Source organism: Pteropus medius, unplaced genomic scaffold, assembly GCF_902729225.1.
Source record: "Pteropus medius unplaced genomic scaffold, Ma_sr-lr_union100, whole genome shotgun sequence".
Classification (NCBI taxonomy): domain Eukaryota; kingdom Metazoa; phylum Chordata; class Mammalia; order Chiroptera; family Pteropodidae; genus Pteropus; species Pteropus medius.
Window position 1 is genome coordinate 5,701,529 of NW_024345601.1, and position 17,784 is coordinate 5,719,312.

Genomic DNA, 17,784 nt, shown 5'->3' on the forward strand with positions numbered 1-17,784 from the left:
CGTAATATACTTATATATTTTCGCTAAGTAACTAAAAGAAGCAGAACAGAAAAAAAATGTACAAAGGGAGGGTAATTGTTAAGGAGAACTCAAAAACTGTTTTCCTTCTAACGTCACTGTTCTTCCCTCTTTCTCTCTTCTTTTCCCTTCCCATCTCCATGTCTCCTCCACTCTCCATGCCATGTATTAACTAAGTAGGGAAGCTGCCCTGGGGTATGCACCCCAGATGCAATTGTATAGCTACCTAAGCCAACCTTTTTGGCATCAAGGACTGGTGCTCCTATGAGAATCTAATGCCTGATGATCTCAAGTGGAGTTGAGGAGGTGATGCTAGCGCTGGGGAGCGGCTGCAAATACAGATGAAGCTCCGCTCACTGGACCACTGCTCATCTCCTGCTATGCAGCCCGGTTCCTAACAGGCCACGGACCGGTACTGGTCCACAGCCCAGGGGTTGGGAATCCCTGACCTAGGCCCTAAAGTTTGTGGTAGTGGTGGTGGGGTCTGATTAACCAAAGCCTTAAGAGGAAAAGAATTAACTCATCTACTAACTCTTTTCAAAAACTATCATGTTCCGGATTTTAATAGGTGGTAGACTTTGCCAGAACTTTAAAAAATATTTTAATTTCTACTTAATATTGAGAAGTACAAATACAGTAGTCCCCCAGAATCCACGATTTTGCTTTCTGTGTTTTCAGTTACCCACGATTGATTTCAGTCTGAAAATATTAAATGGAAAACTTCAGAAATAAACAAATCATAAGTTTTAAATTGTGTGCCGCTCTGAGTAGCATGATGAAATCTTGCATCATCCCACTCAATTCCTCCTAAGATGTGAATCCCTTTGTCCAGCACATCCATGCTTTATATGCTCCCCACCCATTAGTCACCTAGTAGCCGTCTTAGTTACCAGATCCACTGTCCTGGTATCACAGTGCATGTGTTCACGTAACCTTTATTTTATTTAATAATGGCCCCAAAGCACAAGAGCAGTGATACTGGCAATATGTATATGCCAAGGAGAAGCTGTAAAGTGCTTCTTTTAATAAGGAAGGAAAAAAGTTGTATGCTGAGGTTGCTAAGATCTATGGTAAGAACAAATCTTCGATTTGTGTAATTGTGAAAAAAGGAAAAGAAATTCATGCTAGTTTTACTGTCACACCTCGAACTGCAAAAGTTACAGCTATAGTGCGTGATAAGTGCTTAGTTAATATGGAAAAGGCACTACCGTCATGGGTGGAAGGCATGAACAGAAAACATGTTCCAGTTGACAGCAACATGTTGAGCCAGAAAGCATTGAGCCTATATACAGACTTCAGCAAGATGTCCCCCGAAACGAGTGACACAGATTCAGTAATAGGTTTAGACTGAAAAATAGAAAAATTTCTGGAGAGGCTTCATCTGCTGGTGAAGAAGCTGCTGCCACATTTCCAGCAGAGCTGAACAAGTTGATTAGGGTTTGGTACAATCTATGGTTTTAGGCATCCACTGAGGGTCTTAGAACGTATCCATTATGGGTAAGGGTAGGACTACGGGAGTCCTGAAATTCTCTTCTTCCTATATTTTTAACAGAGAAGACTCCCTAAGCTACAGTGGAGTATCTCATATCTCATTCTAGAGTTGGTTAGATGTCTGATTTTATACTTAATGAGAGCAAAATGGCATTTAGTATAGTGAGCACCTTTACTATAAATCTTAGATAATTTTTAATATTCATTACTGTGGCAATGAATATTTAGTCTATCCGTTGACCCGGGGTTAATCTGACTTTTAAATTACAAACCAGCTTTGCGTTAAATGAAACACAGAGTGCCGGATAGATTATTTTTTGAATTCATTCTTCACAGCCATTTCACCTGCTGATGTCAATTATGGAGAAACCCTAAGTACTCTTCGCTATGCAAATAGAGCCAAAAATATCATCAACAAGCCTACCATTAATGAGGACGCCAACGTCAAACTCATTCGTGAGCTGCGAGCTGAAATAGTCAGACTGAAAACGCTGCTTGCTCAAGGGAATCAGGTTGGGTTTTTCTGAGATTTATGGATAATTTTCTTTGAGTAACGGCATATTTCTAGATCTTAATGAGACAATTATCTCATTCAATGCATTGATTTGAGTAAATAAGTGCTAAGTAAAGCCTGAATGAGTTAGCCAGTATCTCCTTTACATCATCGCCCCCATTGGCCTTTATGTTCATTATGTGCTCTGTGTAAGATTTTATCCACTAAACCTGAAATGATTAACTATCTAATAGTTATCAATTATGGATGGAAATTAAGCATGCAGTAGGATTAGCAGCATAATCTCCATTAGTGGAAGGAAATTGAGGTACTTGGAGTAATACTTTAAATTCATGTATTTTGACTTGAAATAATTTTTAACAGAATGAAAAGCTAGTTTGAACATGTTTCTCAGTCTTTATTTTGTATTACCCATTACAGAGGTGGTTACTGTGATCCAGTGATATGTGTGACATACCTGTGGCCTGGCTGAGATGATGTCCCTGGGGCCTTGTTGATGGTTGAAACAGCCTCAACTCAGGATCTTTTGGGATTCTAGTGAAGCAGCCTTGCCTTTTGTGTTTTTCACAGTACATTTATAATCTGCACAGTGTACATACAGAGTTACACTCTTAACAAATAGTGTGAGTTAGGTTCTTACAGGTTTAGACATTGTTGTGATGAAAGGCCACTCTTGAAAAAAAGATCAAGGATAGCTATTTAAAATGTTCAAGTTAGATTAGCGTTAGAAATAAAGATATATTTCTTCCTATTTTTCTTAATCTATGAATAGATGTCTTAAATGCATCATTAAAAAATAGTTTTCTTTAAATGCAAAGTGTTTGCTCTGGAGCAGCTTTCTATCTAGGAGTATATGGCCCTTGAAACCATTTACATCCATAAAAGATTTGACCTGTGAAAATATTGACAGAATGAAAACCTCACTGAGTTTCCTGTGTCCTGAAATACACCTCACAGTTCTTTCCCCTAAGTTGGCGGACATTAGTTGCATAGGAATTGCTCATTGCATTTGATAATATATCCATTTCCATTTTACTTTTTGATGTGGAGCTTTCCTTTGTGAGAAAGGGAGTTGTCAGAATGAATAGTCCAGCTGTATGTGATGTTATCAGGCTCATATAACTTATGACGTGAACCACAACAGTCATTTTTATTTATACACCTTGTTAATGGAATTTTTTTTTTCACTGCTTTCAAAACATTCTCTGAAGTAAGCATTTAAGGATGATTGTACAGAATCACCCAAACTACTGTATGTGAATGAAAGCATTTGAAAAATTTTTGTGCAGCTTTTTGTATTTAACATTTTACTAAGTAATGAGAATGAAGAGAAAGAAAGATCAGCCTTTTTTAACTAAACTGAGGAAATTCTTGAAAGGAGCCTTATGTGGTCAGAAAAACTCTGATTTACTGAAACTTTTACAAATTCTGTCTAAAGAATGTCTTCAGAGGTATTGTGTATGCCACTCGCCTTATACTTTGTGGTCTTTTATCTTGTTTCTTTCATGACAAAAGACTACTGCTGTGATTAAAGGAGTTTTTTTCTTGCTGTAGTTTTGGGGCTGAGGATGGAAAAGATAGTTAAATCTATTTTAGAATACACTGAAGATAAAATTCTTTGATAAACTTAATATATTACAATATTACAATAAAAACAGGAGTCCAATTTAAAATAATTTATCATACCGTGAAGCTATAAATTGTTGCGAGACAATACAGCTTATTCTCGATTAATTAAATTTGTGATGCTCAGTAAAATAAGCAGGTGTTCTTAAGTGCCCATTAAAAATCTGTTTAAATTTTTCTGAAGACATTGCCGTATTCCCACAATATTTTATTCTAAATGCTGCCATGGTTCATTGAGAATGCTACTCAAAAGTTTTATTTCTAGAGTTATTTTCGTACAGCTTTAAATAAGAATCAACTCCTACTTTTAATAACTTTACGTATTTGCTAATGCAAAATCTCATGTGTGTCAATTTTAAAAGCTTCTACTAAATAGATATAGATATATAGATATATATGGGGTAGTTTATACATGTATGTGAACTCTTTATTGAAATATTATATATGTCTCCAAAATTACCTATTATAAGTACATCGATCAGTGAATTTTCACAAGCTGAATTCATCCATCTAAGCTGCACTCACATCAAGAAACAGAACATTACCAGCCCCCTAGAAATCCCCCTTAATGTTCCTTTCCAGGTATTACCAGCCCTTCCCCTAAAGGGTAACTACTATCCTGACTTCTAAAGGCATAGATTAGTTTTTAGTTTTGCTTATTTTTGTTCTTTGTACAAATAGAATCATGCAACATATTTAGTTTTTAGATCTCACTTCCTTCATTCAACAATGTATTTTTTGAAATTCATTCACGTTGGTGCATGTAGTTGTAGATTCATTTATTTTCATTTCTGTGTTGTATTCCATCATACAAATATGTCCCAGCTCATTGATTCATTTTATTTTTGATGAGCACTTTGGGAGTTTTCTTTTTGGTGCTATTAGTGCTCCTATGGACTTTCTTTTAAATGTTTGTTAGTGAGTGTAAAAATATATTTCTGTTAGGTTTATACCTAAGAGTGGAGTTGGTGGATCAGAAGGTGTACATATGTTCAGTTTTAGTAAATACTGCCAAAGAATTTTTAAAAATGGTTATACCAATTTATACACCATCAGCATATGAAAGTGCCAGTTGTAGTTACTGCAGGTCCTTGCCAGCACTTGGTGATGTTCATTTTTCATTGTAACTGTTCTGGTGGCTACATAGTGGTATCACAGAATGATTTTAATTTGCACTTCTCAGATAATAATGAAGTCGAGCATTTGGATATTTCTCTTTTGAAATGTTCTCTTTTATTATATTTAAAACATATTTTCAGACTTCTGCCTTGAACTTGGCAGAGAGAAAATGTCTCTTAACTCTTCTCTCTTGAATGTGTCTGGAGCTAACAAGAAAATTAAACGATATAGACATGAAATAAGCATTAAAAGTCAGGAAGCAAAGAAAACAATTAGAGAGATGGATGTAGGATGAATTCCTCATTTTTATAGCTAGAGTCACAGATAAACTAAATAATAGGTAGATAATAGAAATATCATTATGTGTAAACTTTTAAGATAGACACCTCTCAGAGAGGGTCACACAGGAAAGCTCAGTTATATGATGTTTGTAAGGATGGGCGAAGGTCTGTGAGCTAATTCAAAGGGAAAGAAAGCAGTGCAAATACAGCATTATTTGAGCCTAAAAAAAGCACTTTTTCTTTACAAAGAGTGCAATTCGTAATTATAATCAAACATGACATGAGCTTTCATAAAGGAAAAAAAGAACAACAAATCTTTAGGAAATAGCAGGAGACAGAGCCATACACATATTTGTCACAGGGAACTTGAACTCTTCTTTTTCATTTCATAAGAGCTCTCATAAACACAAATAAGTGAGGACACAGCATATTTCCATGATATAATGGAAATTTTCTTGAATCAATACAAACCAAGAAAAAGATTGCCAACTCATGCAACAAAAGACTACTTTCCTTATGGGAAGAGCTATTAAAAAATAAAAAAAGATCATGATCTGACAGAAAAGTGAACAAATAATATGAGCACAGTTCATAGGAGAGTTTCAAATGGCTTCTAAACATGTGAAAATATGCTCAATGTCATTTGAAGTATAGTAAATGCAAATATTAGTAGTGAAATGAGTATATATATGCATATGGATTCATAGTTATCAGAATATATATTTTACTGTATGTAAATTATCCCTCAAAGTTCTTAAAAAATGAGATGTTCTTTTCACTTATCAGATGGGCAAAAATCAGAATGCTTGATTGCACAGTATATTGGCAAGGGCGAGAGGCAGGAGGTGCTTGTGTATGTTGTTAGTGGAGTTGATATTGCTGCGGTTCAATACATGAACTTAATCTGAATATTATTTAATCCTGAACATTTTTCTTCTAAACAGACACCTTGCAAAGAATAACTTAATTAGAACTATTGTAAGTTTTACTGAACATTTAAAAAGGACTTAGGAAAGTCTTTCTTTATGTGTGTTTTACAGTAATTTTTCAGAAGTCATGATGGTCATGGTAGCCTGCATGCCTATATTCAGTCAGTTGTTGTCTCCCTAGTTGATGATGTGGTAAGAATGTTTCAGCTTTGATCGTAGATAAAAATACCAGCAGTGGAGTCCGTAAAATTAACCATGTTATAAAGGGGTTACTAATTATTTTGAAATTATCAACCGTATATAATGATGCAGTCCTTGTAATGTCTGCCACTTGCTTTTCTTCAATGAAAAATATTTATTGAGTCCTGTCTGTGCCAGGCGAAGTGCTTGGTGCAGTGACCGTTGAAGTAATGTGTTAGTAAAGCTCCTTTTACTTCACTAAGGATGAATTTGATCTTGGATTAACTTGCTGGTTTCATTCTCTGTAAATTGGATAAAAACAGGATGCCAGCTGTATAAGCAGGCAACATCTCTAATGATGAAAATGCCTCCTAATTGGTGAGTTGTGTTTGGATTAGGAAGAACTATATATAAACTGAATGCCTGTTGAGGAGCCATAGCTTTGGGTTTCCCTGAGTGTGGTGACCCTTATAATAGATGTGTTCCTCATGAGGACCCTGGAGGATGTGCCCATGGCATTGTTACAGGAAATGTTGGCTCCCACAAGTGTGGACTTCTAAGCCAAGGTGGGCCCCGTGTATGTCTGTGTGAATCTCCACCTCTCAAGAGGGCCAAAGATAATAGCTTCTGGACAGCTGTGGACTACTGCAGAGATCATGCAATGACTTTGCCCTTCCCTGATGGCAGTTCTGCTTTATGCTGAGTAGATGATGCCAAGCATGGCCCATTGTAGTCTCGTTAGTCTGAATGTTTAACTGAGCCTAATAAGACCACCTCATGGGTATTATATCTGTTCAAATAGAAATTGAAAAGTAAGTAGTATTGAAAAAAATGCCCAGCCTCTGGGGAAGACAACTTGACAATTTAAAAAAAAATCATACATATAGATGACTCAGAAATTCCTTTCTAGGAATTTATTCTATTGATACAGCCATGTATACTGCAGGCAGCTAATATAGGAATAGTTATTATAGCATCGCTGATAAAGCAGATTAGAAAAAAATATTTTCTTTAATAGGGAAGCACTGACATAAATTACAGAATGTCCATACAATTCTGCTCTGTGATGGAATCGGAATTGTTCAAAAAAATCAAGAGGTTTTATTTGTACTAAATTTCCCCCCAAATATATTGTTATATGAAAAAAGCAATATTCAGAATAGTGTTCATGTTGTTTATGTTTAAAAAAGCAAGAAAAACATGCTTGCATGCGACCAGAATAATTGCAAGTTTACACAGCAAATTGAGTTTAAGAGTGATTGCCTGTGGGATGGGAAGAGAGCAAAAGCTCCTTTCTTTTTTCTTTCTCATGCTGTCTGAGGGAGCACTGTGTTTCTGCTTCTCAGATTATGAGTTATGAGTACAGACAAAGCCCTTGTGTACCCTGCCTGGCTCCATTTGCCTTTCCTGTCTCGATCTGCCTAGTCCCGCCCAGTTCTAACCTGGTTTTGGTGTTTTTCATTCTCATGTCATTCTTTATACCTTTGTATCATGGATAAGAAAATGGATAAACAGATTATGTATGGTATAGACATACCATGCATGGAATGTCACCCATCAATGAAAATAAATGAGTTTTCTTTGCATGTACATATCAACATGGATACATTTCAGAAGCCTGTGGTCGAGCAAGGCTTAGGCTTCTTACATTTTTATTTTGTACTTGTGCATATTCAAGATGGATGACTCCTTTAGGATCTAGGGATTTAGATCATGCTTGATTTTGTTAAAATGTCAGTTATGTTACATGTTTGTCTTTTTCTTGCTTTGTGATTTGTATTACAAATAAATGTAGGTTTACTAGGCTGCCATGGTTTTGAATATTATGATATATGTAGCCCATGGAGTAAAGACTTAGTGGTGTGATAGACACTTTTTGTGGGGTGTGGGGCAATACTTTTTTACCTGTATTTAATAGTTTATTTGGCAGTTTACTATATCATGGAGAAATCCTTCCTCTAGGTTATTGCTGTTTGTTAATTGCTGCTTTCTTATGATTTAAATCTTAGATTGCCCTGTTAGACTCCCCCACAGCTTTAAGTATGGAGGAAAAACTTCAGCAGAATGAAGCAAGAGTAAGTGATACCTTGATTTCATGTTATTTTAAAATCATAACGTTCATTATTAAATGCATGCTTTTTATTTCTTACTGTTTGAAACATTTTATTTTTTTATTATATTTAACATTCTCCTGCCCCCATGCTGTGATATTTTTTACAGAAGCACAATATTTGACTCTCTATGTATTTTATCACATTCTCTGTCTTAATAAATGGTGTTTCTCTGGCACATAATCGTTAGGTGCAAGTGAAATTCACATGTAGATGAAACAGGCCGCTCGGGCCTTTAGTAGATAGACCGAGGGAGGCCATGTTCAACATTCAAGAAACAGCAGTGATCTTTATAGCTTAACCATACTTAAACCATGACCACCCTTTAGTTTTCTGTCATAACTTTTACTTCATTTCCAGTGGGAGGTGGAGCATTTGGGGAATCTTGAAATGCTCCAGGTAGATGCTTAGTTTCTCTTGTAAGCCAGGTGGGATTTGAGGCAGGGAGAGAGAGTGGCTCTAGAGATATTGTGGGCTGAAGCCAGCATTTGTGTGCTGGGGCTTTTTGAAAACCAGTTTCATGACTGATTTGGTTCTATCCTATTTTTGTTTTGAAAAAAAAGTAACCCTCTATGAAAAGAGAAATAGTTGTTAAGAACATTTTTGGAGTAGATTTTGTTCACTGTGCTGAATGGTTAAAACAGGCTGAGAAAGAATTGGATTCAGTTGGTGAAGCCCTTTCAAGAATATACAATATTGAAGATATAGATTGGGGTGTAGTTAGGAACTTGTTGACACTTCCCTGGATAATTATGCTAATTAATTGGCTGGTAATAGCATTAGTAAAATCATTAGTTTCTTAATCCTTATTTTTCTCATGAAATTTTGTATTTAGTACCTCAAATTCTAATTTTGAGTGCTTTGAAATGTCTGGAGATAGTCTTAAATTATTTCTTAATAGTAGTTTTCAGGAATACCTGGCAAGTTAATAGAAACCAATAAACATTTTAATTTGAATGCATTATACATGCTGTGACTGCCTATCTTGTTCAGAACATTTTCTAAATTTTCATCTGTTTTTTGGCTGACCTTTTAAAATTGGTTGCCATCTGCTTGGCTATAAATCTTATTGCCTGGTCATATTGTTAGAGGTGGTGTCAACATGTTTGCATTTTTTCTTAATTTTGTAAATGAAGATTATTTGCTTTAAATTCAATAGTAAAATAAACCCAAAGCATACTTACAATTTGTTTAAAGGTAGAATTATTTGAATGAAGTGGAAAAGGATTGATTGGCTTCTGTTTCTTTAGGGAAAACATATCTGTTGGTGAAATGCAGAAGCATTTATTTTTGAACGCTTTGTGCTTCTCAGATAAATTGCCATTGAGAAACTGTTAACCGATGACTATAAATTAGTAAATTAGTAAATTCAAAACACCTGTCTTTTCTCTTCTGTAGGGGGAGAAGGTACGGTATAAGAATATTCCTTCTCTGAAAGCTTTTCCAAAATGAGAGCCCTGAGAGCCATGTGACTTTTATTGCTGTCTTTAGAGTTTGCGGGGTTGGCACCACTTGAATGATGAGGGATTGGAGTGTATGACTGGTTCCAGAGAGATCAGGACAATCTTATCAAACCATAAAAAACAGACAAGAAATAAAGTTGGAGAGGCTCAGTACTGTTTTGTTTTTTACCAAGAGTATGATAGATTTTGACATTACTAGTAAAAAAGAGACATTATTTGAAGTTCGAAGTCTTACAGCCCTATTGTAAGTAAATTGAGAAGTAAAATGAAAGACCAATTCAATATAGGTGGGTGAGATAGGTTTTGGTTTTCCTTTTGGATAAACCATCAGTCCAGTTCTTCCATTTCTTATCAGTAGCAAATACTTTCTTTTGTGATGGTTGCAGACATGATTGCCCTTTCCAGTTACTTTACTTAATATTAAGTGTGTAGAAGGGAGCTTCCTCTTAGTGCGATAGTCCAAGCACATGTATTCCATGCATTCATTTTGTTCAGGTTAAATAAGATAACTTATGAGAGAGAAGACCAGTAGGTGTAAATGGGATGATGTCTGCCGTTGGGAGTGGGGAGGTGGCAGGAGTGCTAAAGTAAAGATAGGAAAAGGCTTTGAAAGCATGGGGTCCCCCTCCTCTGCCTCTCGGAAGTCACCCTTTTAGCCTTAGGTATACTCTTTTTCATAGGACAGATTTTTTTTTCTATCTCTTAATCAAATGTCACTTTTTGCTTCTTAATGAATTACTCACTAGGATCATTTAAAAAGTTTTATGGAACTAGTAGAATATTATCAATAACTTTGAAAAGCAACTTACAACTGTGCTATGTTCAACAGTTGGGGACATTATCTTCCTTAAGTTACAGCAGGCTGGAGAGAAGCTGATTTTTATCAAAAGATTTTGCTTTTACTAAGAGTAAATTTAAAAGCACACTCCTTTTTTTAAAGCTAGAATGAAATTTACAAACCTTATTAATAGCTCTAAAAGCAGGTAATCTCCTAAAACTACAGCACCCGGATGATTTAATCTCCACATCTAATGAGAAAGAAAAGTTAATCACAATTTCTTAGGACCTAAAGTATAATCAGGAAAAATTAACCCATTTAGCAAGAGATTGTCATCCTTGAACTTGTAATTTTTCTTACTGTTCCAAGGAAGGAGCTTTTATTTAAGTACACCATGAAAAAGACTGTTGTAAAACTCTAGGAAACTTTACAATTTTTTTTAATGTTCTTTCTTTTGCCATAATATAGGTTGTAGGATGAGATCAGCTTGTTTGATTTATATTAGGTGATGATTCTTTTGGGAATAGAAATTACTATCTAATTAAAAATATGTATATAGTATATCCTTCCATAAAGCTATGAGAGTATGGAAACTTTCTAGAAGAAAAATTAGAATAATTTTTTTTTTAATGGAGCAACCACTTATGTATATTTTTCCTTTTAGGTTCAAGAATTGACCAAGGAATGGACAAATAAGTGGAATGAAACCCAAAATATTTTGAAAGTAAGAACTTTAAGAAGGTGTCTTAATTTTAGTATGCTGGCTTAAATAGGTAAAACTTTTTCTTTCTCCCTTAAATATGGCTGTGTGCTTTGCTTAAGGTAAGATCAGTGGAACCAATGACTGACTTTTGCGGGGTTGGGGTTCTGGTTTGATTTTGAAGAAATGGAAAAGGGAGCTATCGTATGTTAAAGCTGTGTGTTTTAACATGTAGAGATGATGTTGATACCTAAGGTGTTTGGTTTCACTTGTTGGAGTTTTTCCATTTTTGTCAGCACGTATTAAACTCCATTTAATATTCAAGGGCATCTACTTTACTTTTCTTCTTTTGTTAAACCCAGTATAAAAGCAGTGATGTTAAATTAAAAAAAAAAAAAACACTTCCTATGGTAGAATTGTGGTGTATGTGTGCATAACATGGCTAGATTTCAGAAATTGCTAAACTAGTAATTTTTTATTGGACTTTTTTTCTGTATGTCTCAAGGGCTAGACAGAGATGGTCTGCATTTGTCAGGACTCTTTGTGAAAGGACATCAGTAATGGCTTCCATTTGTCATACCCTGTGCTTCAGATTACATGTTTCTTTAAGTTCCCTTTTTTTGCTGAGTTGGTAGAAAACCTGTGTGTGATGTCTGTTGAGGTTCAGAATTAAATTTTTTGCTTTGATGGAGTCTGTCTGACTTTATGCATGAGAGACTGTGATCCACAGGCTATTGAATTCTAGGTTTGTTTTTGAGGTCTGTTAAGGTAGAACTTTCTCAAAGGATTAAAATGCCCCTCTAATACTGACAAGGCTGCATAGATGAGGTTTAGCTACATGTCTTGGCAGAACCTTAACTTGGATCCCCTTTCCATGAAAATAGGGCACCCAATTACCATTTTGTGGGGGAAAACTGTAGGCTTGGCTAAGCCGTTTAATTCTACATCTAATAACTGTCTTGGAAAGTGGGGTCAGCATTATGTGAAGTTTTTCTTGTACCAGTTTTGCAGCTCAGTCCACTCTGGGGGTTAAAAAGACTTTCTCATAAATCAGAGTTTGTGTTGCATTCTCAATGGTGGTGGGTTCTGATGGTCTTAGACACATTTTTTCCAGTTACTAAAAATATAGTAAGGGAGAACTTCTGCCTTCAGGCTTTCTTTTTTCTCCTCCTGATTATGATGATAATAATGTATTACTTTGAGGTATTTCTTCACAGTTTCCTTTGCTGAGAGATTTTTGCATAGGAAACTGAAGAAGGACCTGACTCACATTTCAGAATGGTCAGGTGTGGAATAAGTACCACCAAAGCTGTGAATATTTCCCTTTTCATTTCAGTTGCACTAACTCTGAGAAGCAGTGCTGCAGCCCTAGGCTTATGAAGCCAAGTTGTTTGGCCTTTCACGCACAATGTACACTTTCCTCAGTAAATCTGCCAAAGAGGGCGGGCTTAAATCTGCTCCATTTAAGGAAAAGAGAAATCAAGTAGCTATTTGAAAAGTCGTTAGTGTACACAGTGCCTGTTAGCAGAGGAGGCAATGCAGCAGTGAATTGAAGGATTTCAGCCTGATCTCTTCTGCTGCCCGCTCTCCTTGTCACTGTAGTGGTGCTTTTGTAACACTCCCTGCAAAGGTATCTACACGAAGCACCACCGTGGTGAACCCCTGAACTTTTGCTTTTTTTCATAAGGAGATTTTGGGCCCTGAAGCTGAAATCTTTTTCTAATTCCAATTGTTTTTCATAAATTGTATTATTTTTATTTTTTATAACTTTTCAGATGAGAAGAATAGAAATGTGATATGTGCTAGGTGTTAAAGGTATGAGAAAGGCTAATGACATTTCAAATTATTCCCTTCTTTTGACCATGCAAGCCTATTTTAGATTTCTCTGCTGGTGTTTGTGCTTTAAATCTATAGTTCTTTCCTGCTTACATTTGATAAGGGCTGTCTTCATCTCTTACTGGAAGACAATGCCTGAGTGCTGAGGTGAAGAAGAGGGCTACCCAAATGTTTTTGAAAACATTAATTGGAAACTGATGAGGAAAGAGGATGTTACTTGATGAGTTCGTATCTATGTGGTTTGTGTAATCCTCTGCTATATTTCTGCCATCTGACTGTTCCTTTAGCCAGCTATTGTCCCGGTAATGTTGCATAGAACCCACTCCAACCCACTGGCTTAAAAAAATATTTATTTTATCTCGTGCTTGTGCAGATTGGTTGGGGGTTGGCTGGTCAAGTAGGTTTGGCTGGGCTTGGATCCAGGCTGTGGGTGGGTTCCAGGTTTGCTCCACATGTCTCTCGTCCTCTGACCAGCTGGTTGTCAGGGTGTGCTCTTTTCCTAGTCTTGGCCAAGGTACAAGCAGGCGGCCTTGTCATGCAAGCACATTTCAAGCTTCTACTTATCTCATGTCTGCTAGCGTCCCACTGACCAAAGCAAGTCACTCGACTGAACTGAAACTCAAGAGGGTACGTTTCACTCATAATAAGGCCATAGCAGGGGTGTGATTGTATAATCCTACTTTGAGATCATCGGTTTCCTCTAAACACCTCTATGTTAAAATAGGAATCTTTACATTCTGGGAACTTGTTCTTCTACTGAATTTGCCCATTTTGTAGAGACAGGCCCAATGAAGCAGTATGTTTCTACATTTATCTTCTTTATCAGGACCCGGTTGTTTACTCTGCCCGTTTGTTAATCATCATCCTTTCTAAGACTGAAATTCTAAACATTCAAGGAGAGAAAAGACCGAGAGGAAAACATCCAGGGGGATTGAAGGGAGATAAAAGGACCTGTTGGGTGTTTTCGGCACAGTGAGGACCTGCCTTGGTTTTTCTTTCCCAACTTTATTGACAGGTAGTTTCAGAGAAAACTCATAGATGTTTTTTGAAGAGACAATTAAAAAACTATTATAAGCCATCTTCTCAGTCATCAGAGTCATGTTCTTTCTCATTGTTAAGCTGTCTGTGATGTATGCATGTATTTCCTATTTCAGTTACAAGACTTAAGATTAAGTTGATAAGCGTATATCATGAGCTGTTGCTTCAGGAATATATGGGATAGGAGTCTCAAATTCATGTGTCTCATGCAGGGATAGGAGTCTCAAATTCATGTGTAAGGCCAAGGTCCCTTAAAGTCAGAGTCACTCTTGAAAAAATCCCTTAATTTCCCAAGAAATGACCAGATCATGAGCTCTTAGATGCTCAAAAGTCAAAGAGTAACTTTATTCCCTTCTTTTAAATCTGATCTATGGCTTTCCTTGCTCTGCATGAGTGAAATCCAAGATCATGTTGAATTGGGGTGGAGAGGGCGAAAGGCTGCTGCTGGGTCTAAAGGCACTGGCTGTTCTCAGCTAAGCTGGTAGCTCCGTGGTGATAAGGGTGGAACCTAGGGCTTTTTTGGTCTTTAGAACTTGGAACTTAGGCTTTGGTTCCATTTCTGATTCACTAGGAAGTGACACTTGTCCACAGCTGTCACATACACAAGTTCCCAGCTTGGAAATCAGGGTGGATGGCAACCCTTTTCTTATATTCAAGTTAACAGGGTAAGAGATAATAAAGTGCTTGGAGTTATTTTGAAAGTACCTAATGACAATGGAAACTGTGCTTATTTTAAAGAGGCAATTCTTAGGCAGTTAAGTAATGAGAGTTTTTTTATCGTTTGCAATGTACTCTGTGTATCCATTCTCTTACCTCTTAATCTACCTTCTTCATTTTCATTAATCTTCATTTTCTAGAAATTCAAGTCCAAACTCTCTTGCCTGGCCCCTACTGATTTTCTTCTGATTTTCTTCTCTGTTTCACATGTCCTACCACAGTTTTCTCTGCCCCAGCACCCCCAGCACCCCCACCATGCCCTGCCCTGCCATATGTCTTGCTGGTCCCTGTACAGACCTGGGCGTTGGGTGTTTTGGTGTCTCTAGTCCTTTGTCTGTGTTGCTCTATCATTCGAGATACTTCCCCTTTCTATGCCTGTCAGAACCTACTTCGAAACTCTGATGATTCCTCTCTCCCACCTCCCAGGTAGAATGATATTGTTTTTCTCTGGCTTTTATAGCATTCGATTTTATTTCTGCCACAGTATCCATTATCATCTGAGTTTGGTGGTCTTGGGGTCTCCCTCTAATCAGGAGGAGGATCTGGGCAAGGACTGGCTCTATCACTCTGTGTACCAACTCTTAGGATACTGTTTCTCACCGAGAAGGCATGCAGTGAAAGTTTACTGGATTAAAATAGTATCAGGAAACCAAAACAAAAACCTTATATTAATTTTCTAGGGCTGTCATAGTGATATATTACAGACTGGGTGGTTTAAATAGCAGAAATCAAAATCAAGGTGTCTGCAAGTTTGGTGTCTCCTGAGGCCTCTCTCCTTGGCTTGTGGACGGCCACCTTCTCTTTCCTCACATGACTTTTCTCTGTGTGCCTGCACCTCTGGTTGCCTTTTGTGTGCCCTAATCTCCTCTTCTTATAAGGACACCAATCAGATTGGATTACGGCTTACTCTAACGGCTTCATTTTAACTTTTAATTATCTCTTTAAAGACCCTATCTCCACAGACAGTCCCATTCTGAGGTCCTGGGATTAGGGCTTCAACATATAAATTTTAAGGGGATGCATTTCAGCCCATATCAACTTTGAACCATAGAAATTTGATAACCTAGTAGGAAAAGTAGAACGGAGTGTCATGTAGACGGCAGTGTTGCCCTAGCAGTGTTCCCGCCTGAACCCTCCACCTTACTTCTCTCATTCCTATTTGGAAGGCTTATATATCACTGTGATTTTTACTCTTGGAAGGAATGTGGCTGAATTTCTTTTGATTGTGGTCTACTCATTCATTCTGCTCATTCATTTGGGTCAGTTAGATCTTTGCTGTTCAACGTGTGACTCCTGGACCAGAAGCATCAGCATCCTCTGGGAGCTGGTTAGAAATGCAGAATCTCGGGCCCCACTGCAGACTTCCTATGTCAGAATCTGTGTTTTAATAAGATTCCCAGGTGATGTGTCTGCACCTTAAAGTTCGAGTGCTGAGTTAGAAAAGCTGAGGAAAGGTGGAGCAGCCTTGGGCTTCTGTCCCTTCTCTTCCTCCTCCCTCTCTGCCCTATATTGCTGGTCCCTGTTCTTTTCTGGGCTTTTTGAGACTCACTGTAGGAGATTGGTGAGAAACCAGACCCTGCCCCCTCTGGCCTTGTGCGGCATCCACATGGCCCAATCCGGTGTTCTGCCAGGTGACATAGCCCTGGCCTCTGAAAACACCTCTTTGTCCTTTTATTTCCTCTACCTACGGATGACCCTAGTTTCCTGCTGTCATCCATTTGTGGGTGGCCTCACCCTGATGGCTTCCCAGCTCATCCTTTAGCTAAGTAACCAGTTCCCTGTATTAAAGCTCCTGGGATTTAAACACTGAAGTCATTTCTGTTTTGTGGTCTGACACATAGTCCACATCTTGGTTTCTTGTTTACTGCCAGCTCCTCAGAATCTGTTGACATCTCCTTCCCTTTTTTGGTTTGTCTTTCTAGTCTCTTAGAATGCTGTCCCAGTGTGTTTTAAATCCTGGTTGAATTTGCCTTAAACTGCCATTATTACTCTCTTGGGACTTGGAACTTACTGTGATAAATCCAGTTTCTCCCAGCCCCGGATCAGTGCATTCCTGAGGCCTTACTGTTGGTTCCTCTTTTGCATAGCTTCAGTATGGCACTGACTCCTTAGTGTTTGAAATGGTTTATAAAGTGACTACTTAGTACCCCACTCGTGTACATCTCGGCCTGGCTTTTTGTAAATCCCATGTGTTTTATTGCCGATGAATTTTTTCAAGTGACGAAGAATCCTCAAATTCTTTGTCCATCCCTCTTTTGCTCTCCCCACCCCACCCTTTATGCACCTTTTTGGTTTGTCTGCTCTGTACGCATTTTGGTTTCTCTGTTCTAGCGTTTTATAAACAATGAAAAAAATGCTCAAAGATATGTTATCTGACTTCCAAATAACTTCTTAAGCTCTGTGCTTCAAAATAAATCATAGACAGTTTGGACTGCAGCATCAAGCTCTCAAGTGTCTGACAGATGGTGCAACAGAAGGGAGAGCTGACTCTATGCAGTGTCAGTCCAGAGCCGAACTGCAAAGTGATGCTTGCAGCCATATTTGAATCCCTCTAGCATTGGTTATTCTTCTCATTTTTTAAATATATAGGGTCTCTTCCTTCCTGAAAATATGTCTTTTGATTACTCCAGTGCCTTACTTGGTTTTGTGTTTTCATTGCTCTGCACAGGACATCTGACTGTGACTTGGCACGGGGGTGGGAGGGAGGAAGCAGGTTGCTCTGCTCATGTGTAGAGGCTGTACCTGGAGAGGCTTGTCCTTGAAATCAGTGAGCTGTTTGTACAAGTTGAATTAAAGTTGTTTTCTTCAAACATTAATTCTATGGATTTTTTTCTTACATAACAGTAAGTAATGTTTGTTGAATTGAATTTGGAGAATGGAGCATATTTGAATCTATGTGATGATGGGATCCTAATGCAAATAACTTAAGTATAAACTGTGCTGGTGTCTTAATATTCCATCTCTGGGGAATAGAAGAGGCAGA

The 17,784-nt window shown here is 37.5% G+C and overlaps 1 protein-coding gene across 7 annotated transcripts in view; it reads left to right on the plus strand.

Moving 5' to 3' along the window:
• Nucleotides 1-17,784, plus strand: part of KIF16B (kinesin family member 16B) — a 276,301-nt gene that overhangs the window by 51,715 nt on the left and 206,802 nt on the right. For all 7 annotated transcript variants that reach the window (XM_039874451.1, XM_039874452.1, XM_039874453.1 and 4 more), the window contains exons 10-12: nucleotides 1,846-2,021; nucleotides 8,168-8,233; nucleotides 11,175-11,234. In XM_039874451.1, coding sequence (XP_039730385.1) covers nucleotides 1,846-2,021; nucleotides 8,168-8,233; nucleotides 11,175-11,234 — 302 coding nt within the window. The remainder of the gene's footprint in view (nucleotides 1-1,845; nucleotides 2,022-8,167; nucleotides 8,234-11,174; nucleotides 11,235-17,784) is intronic.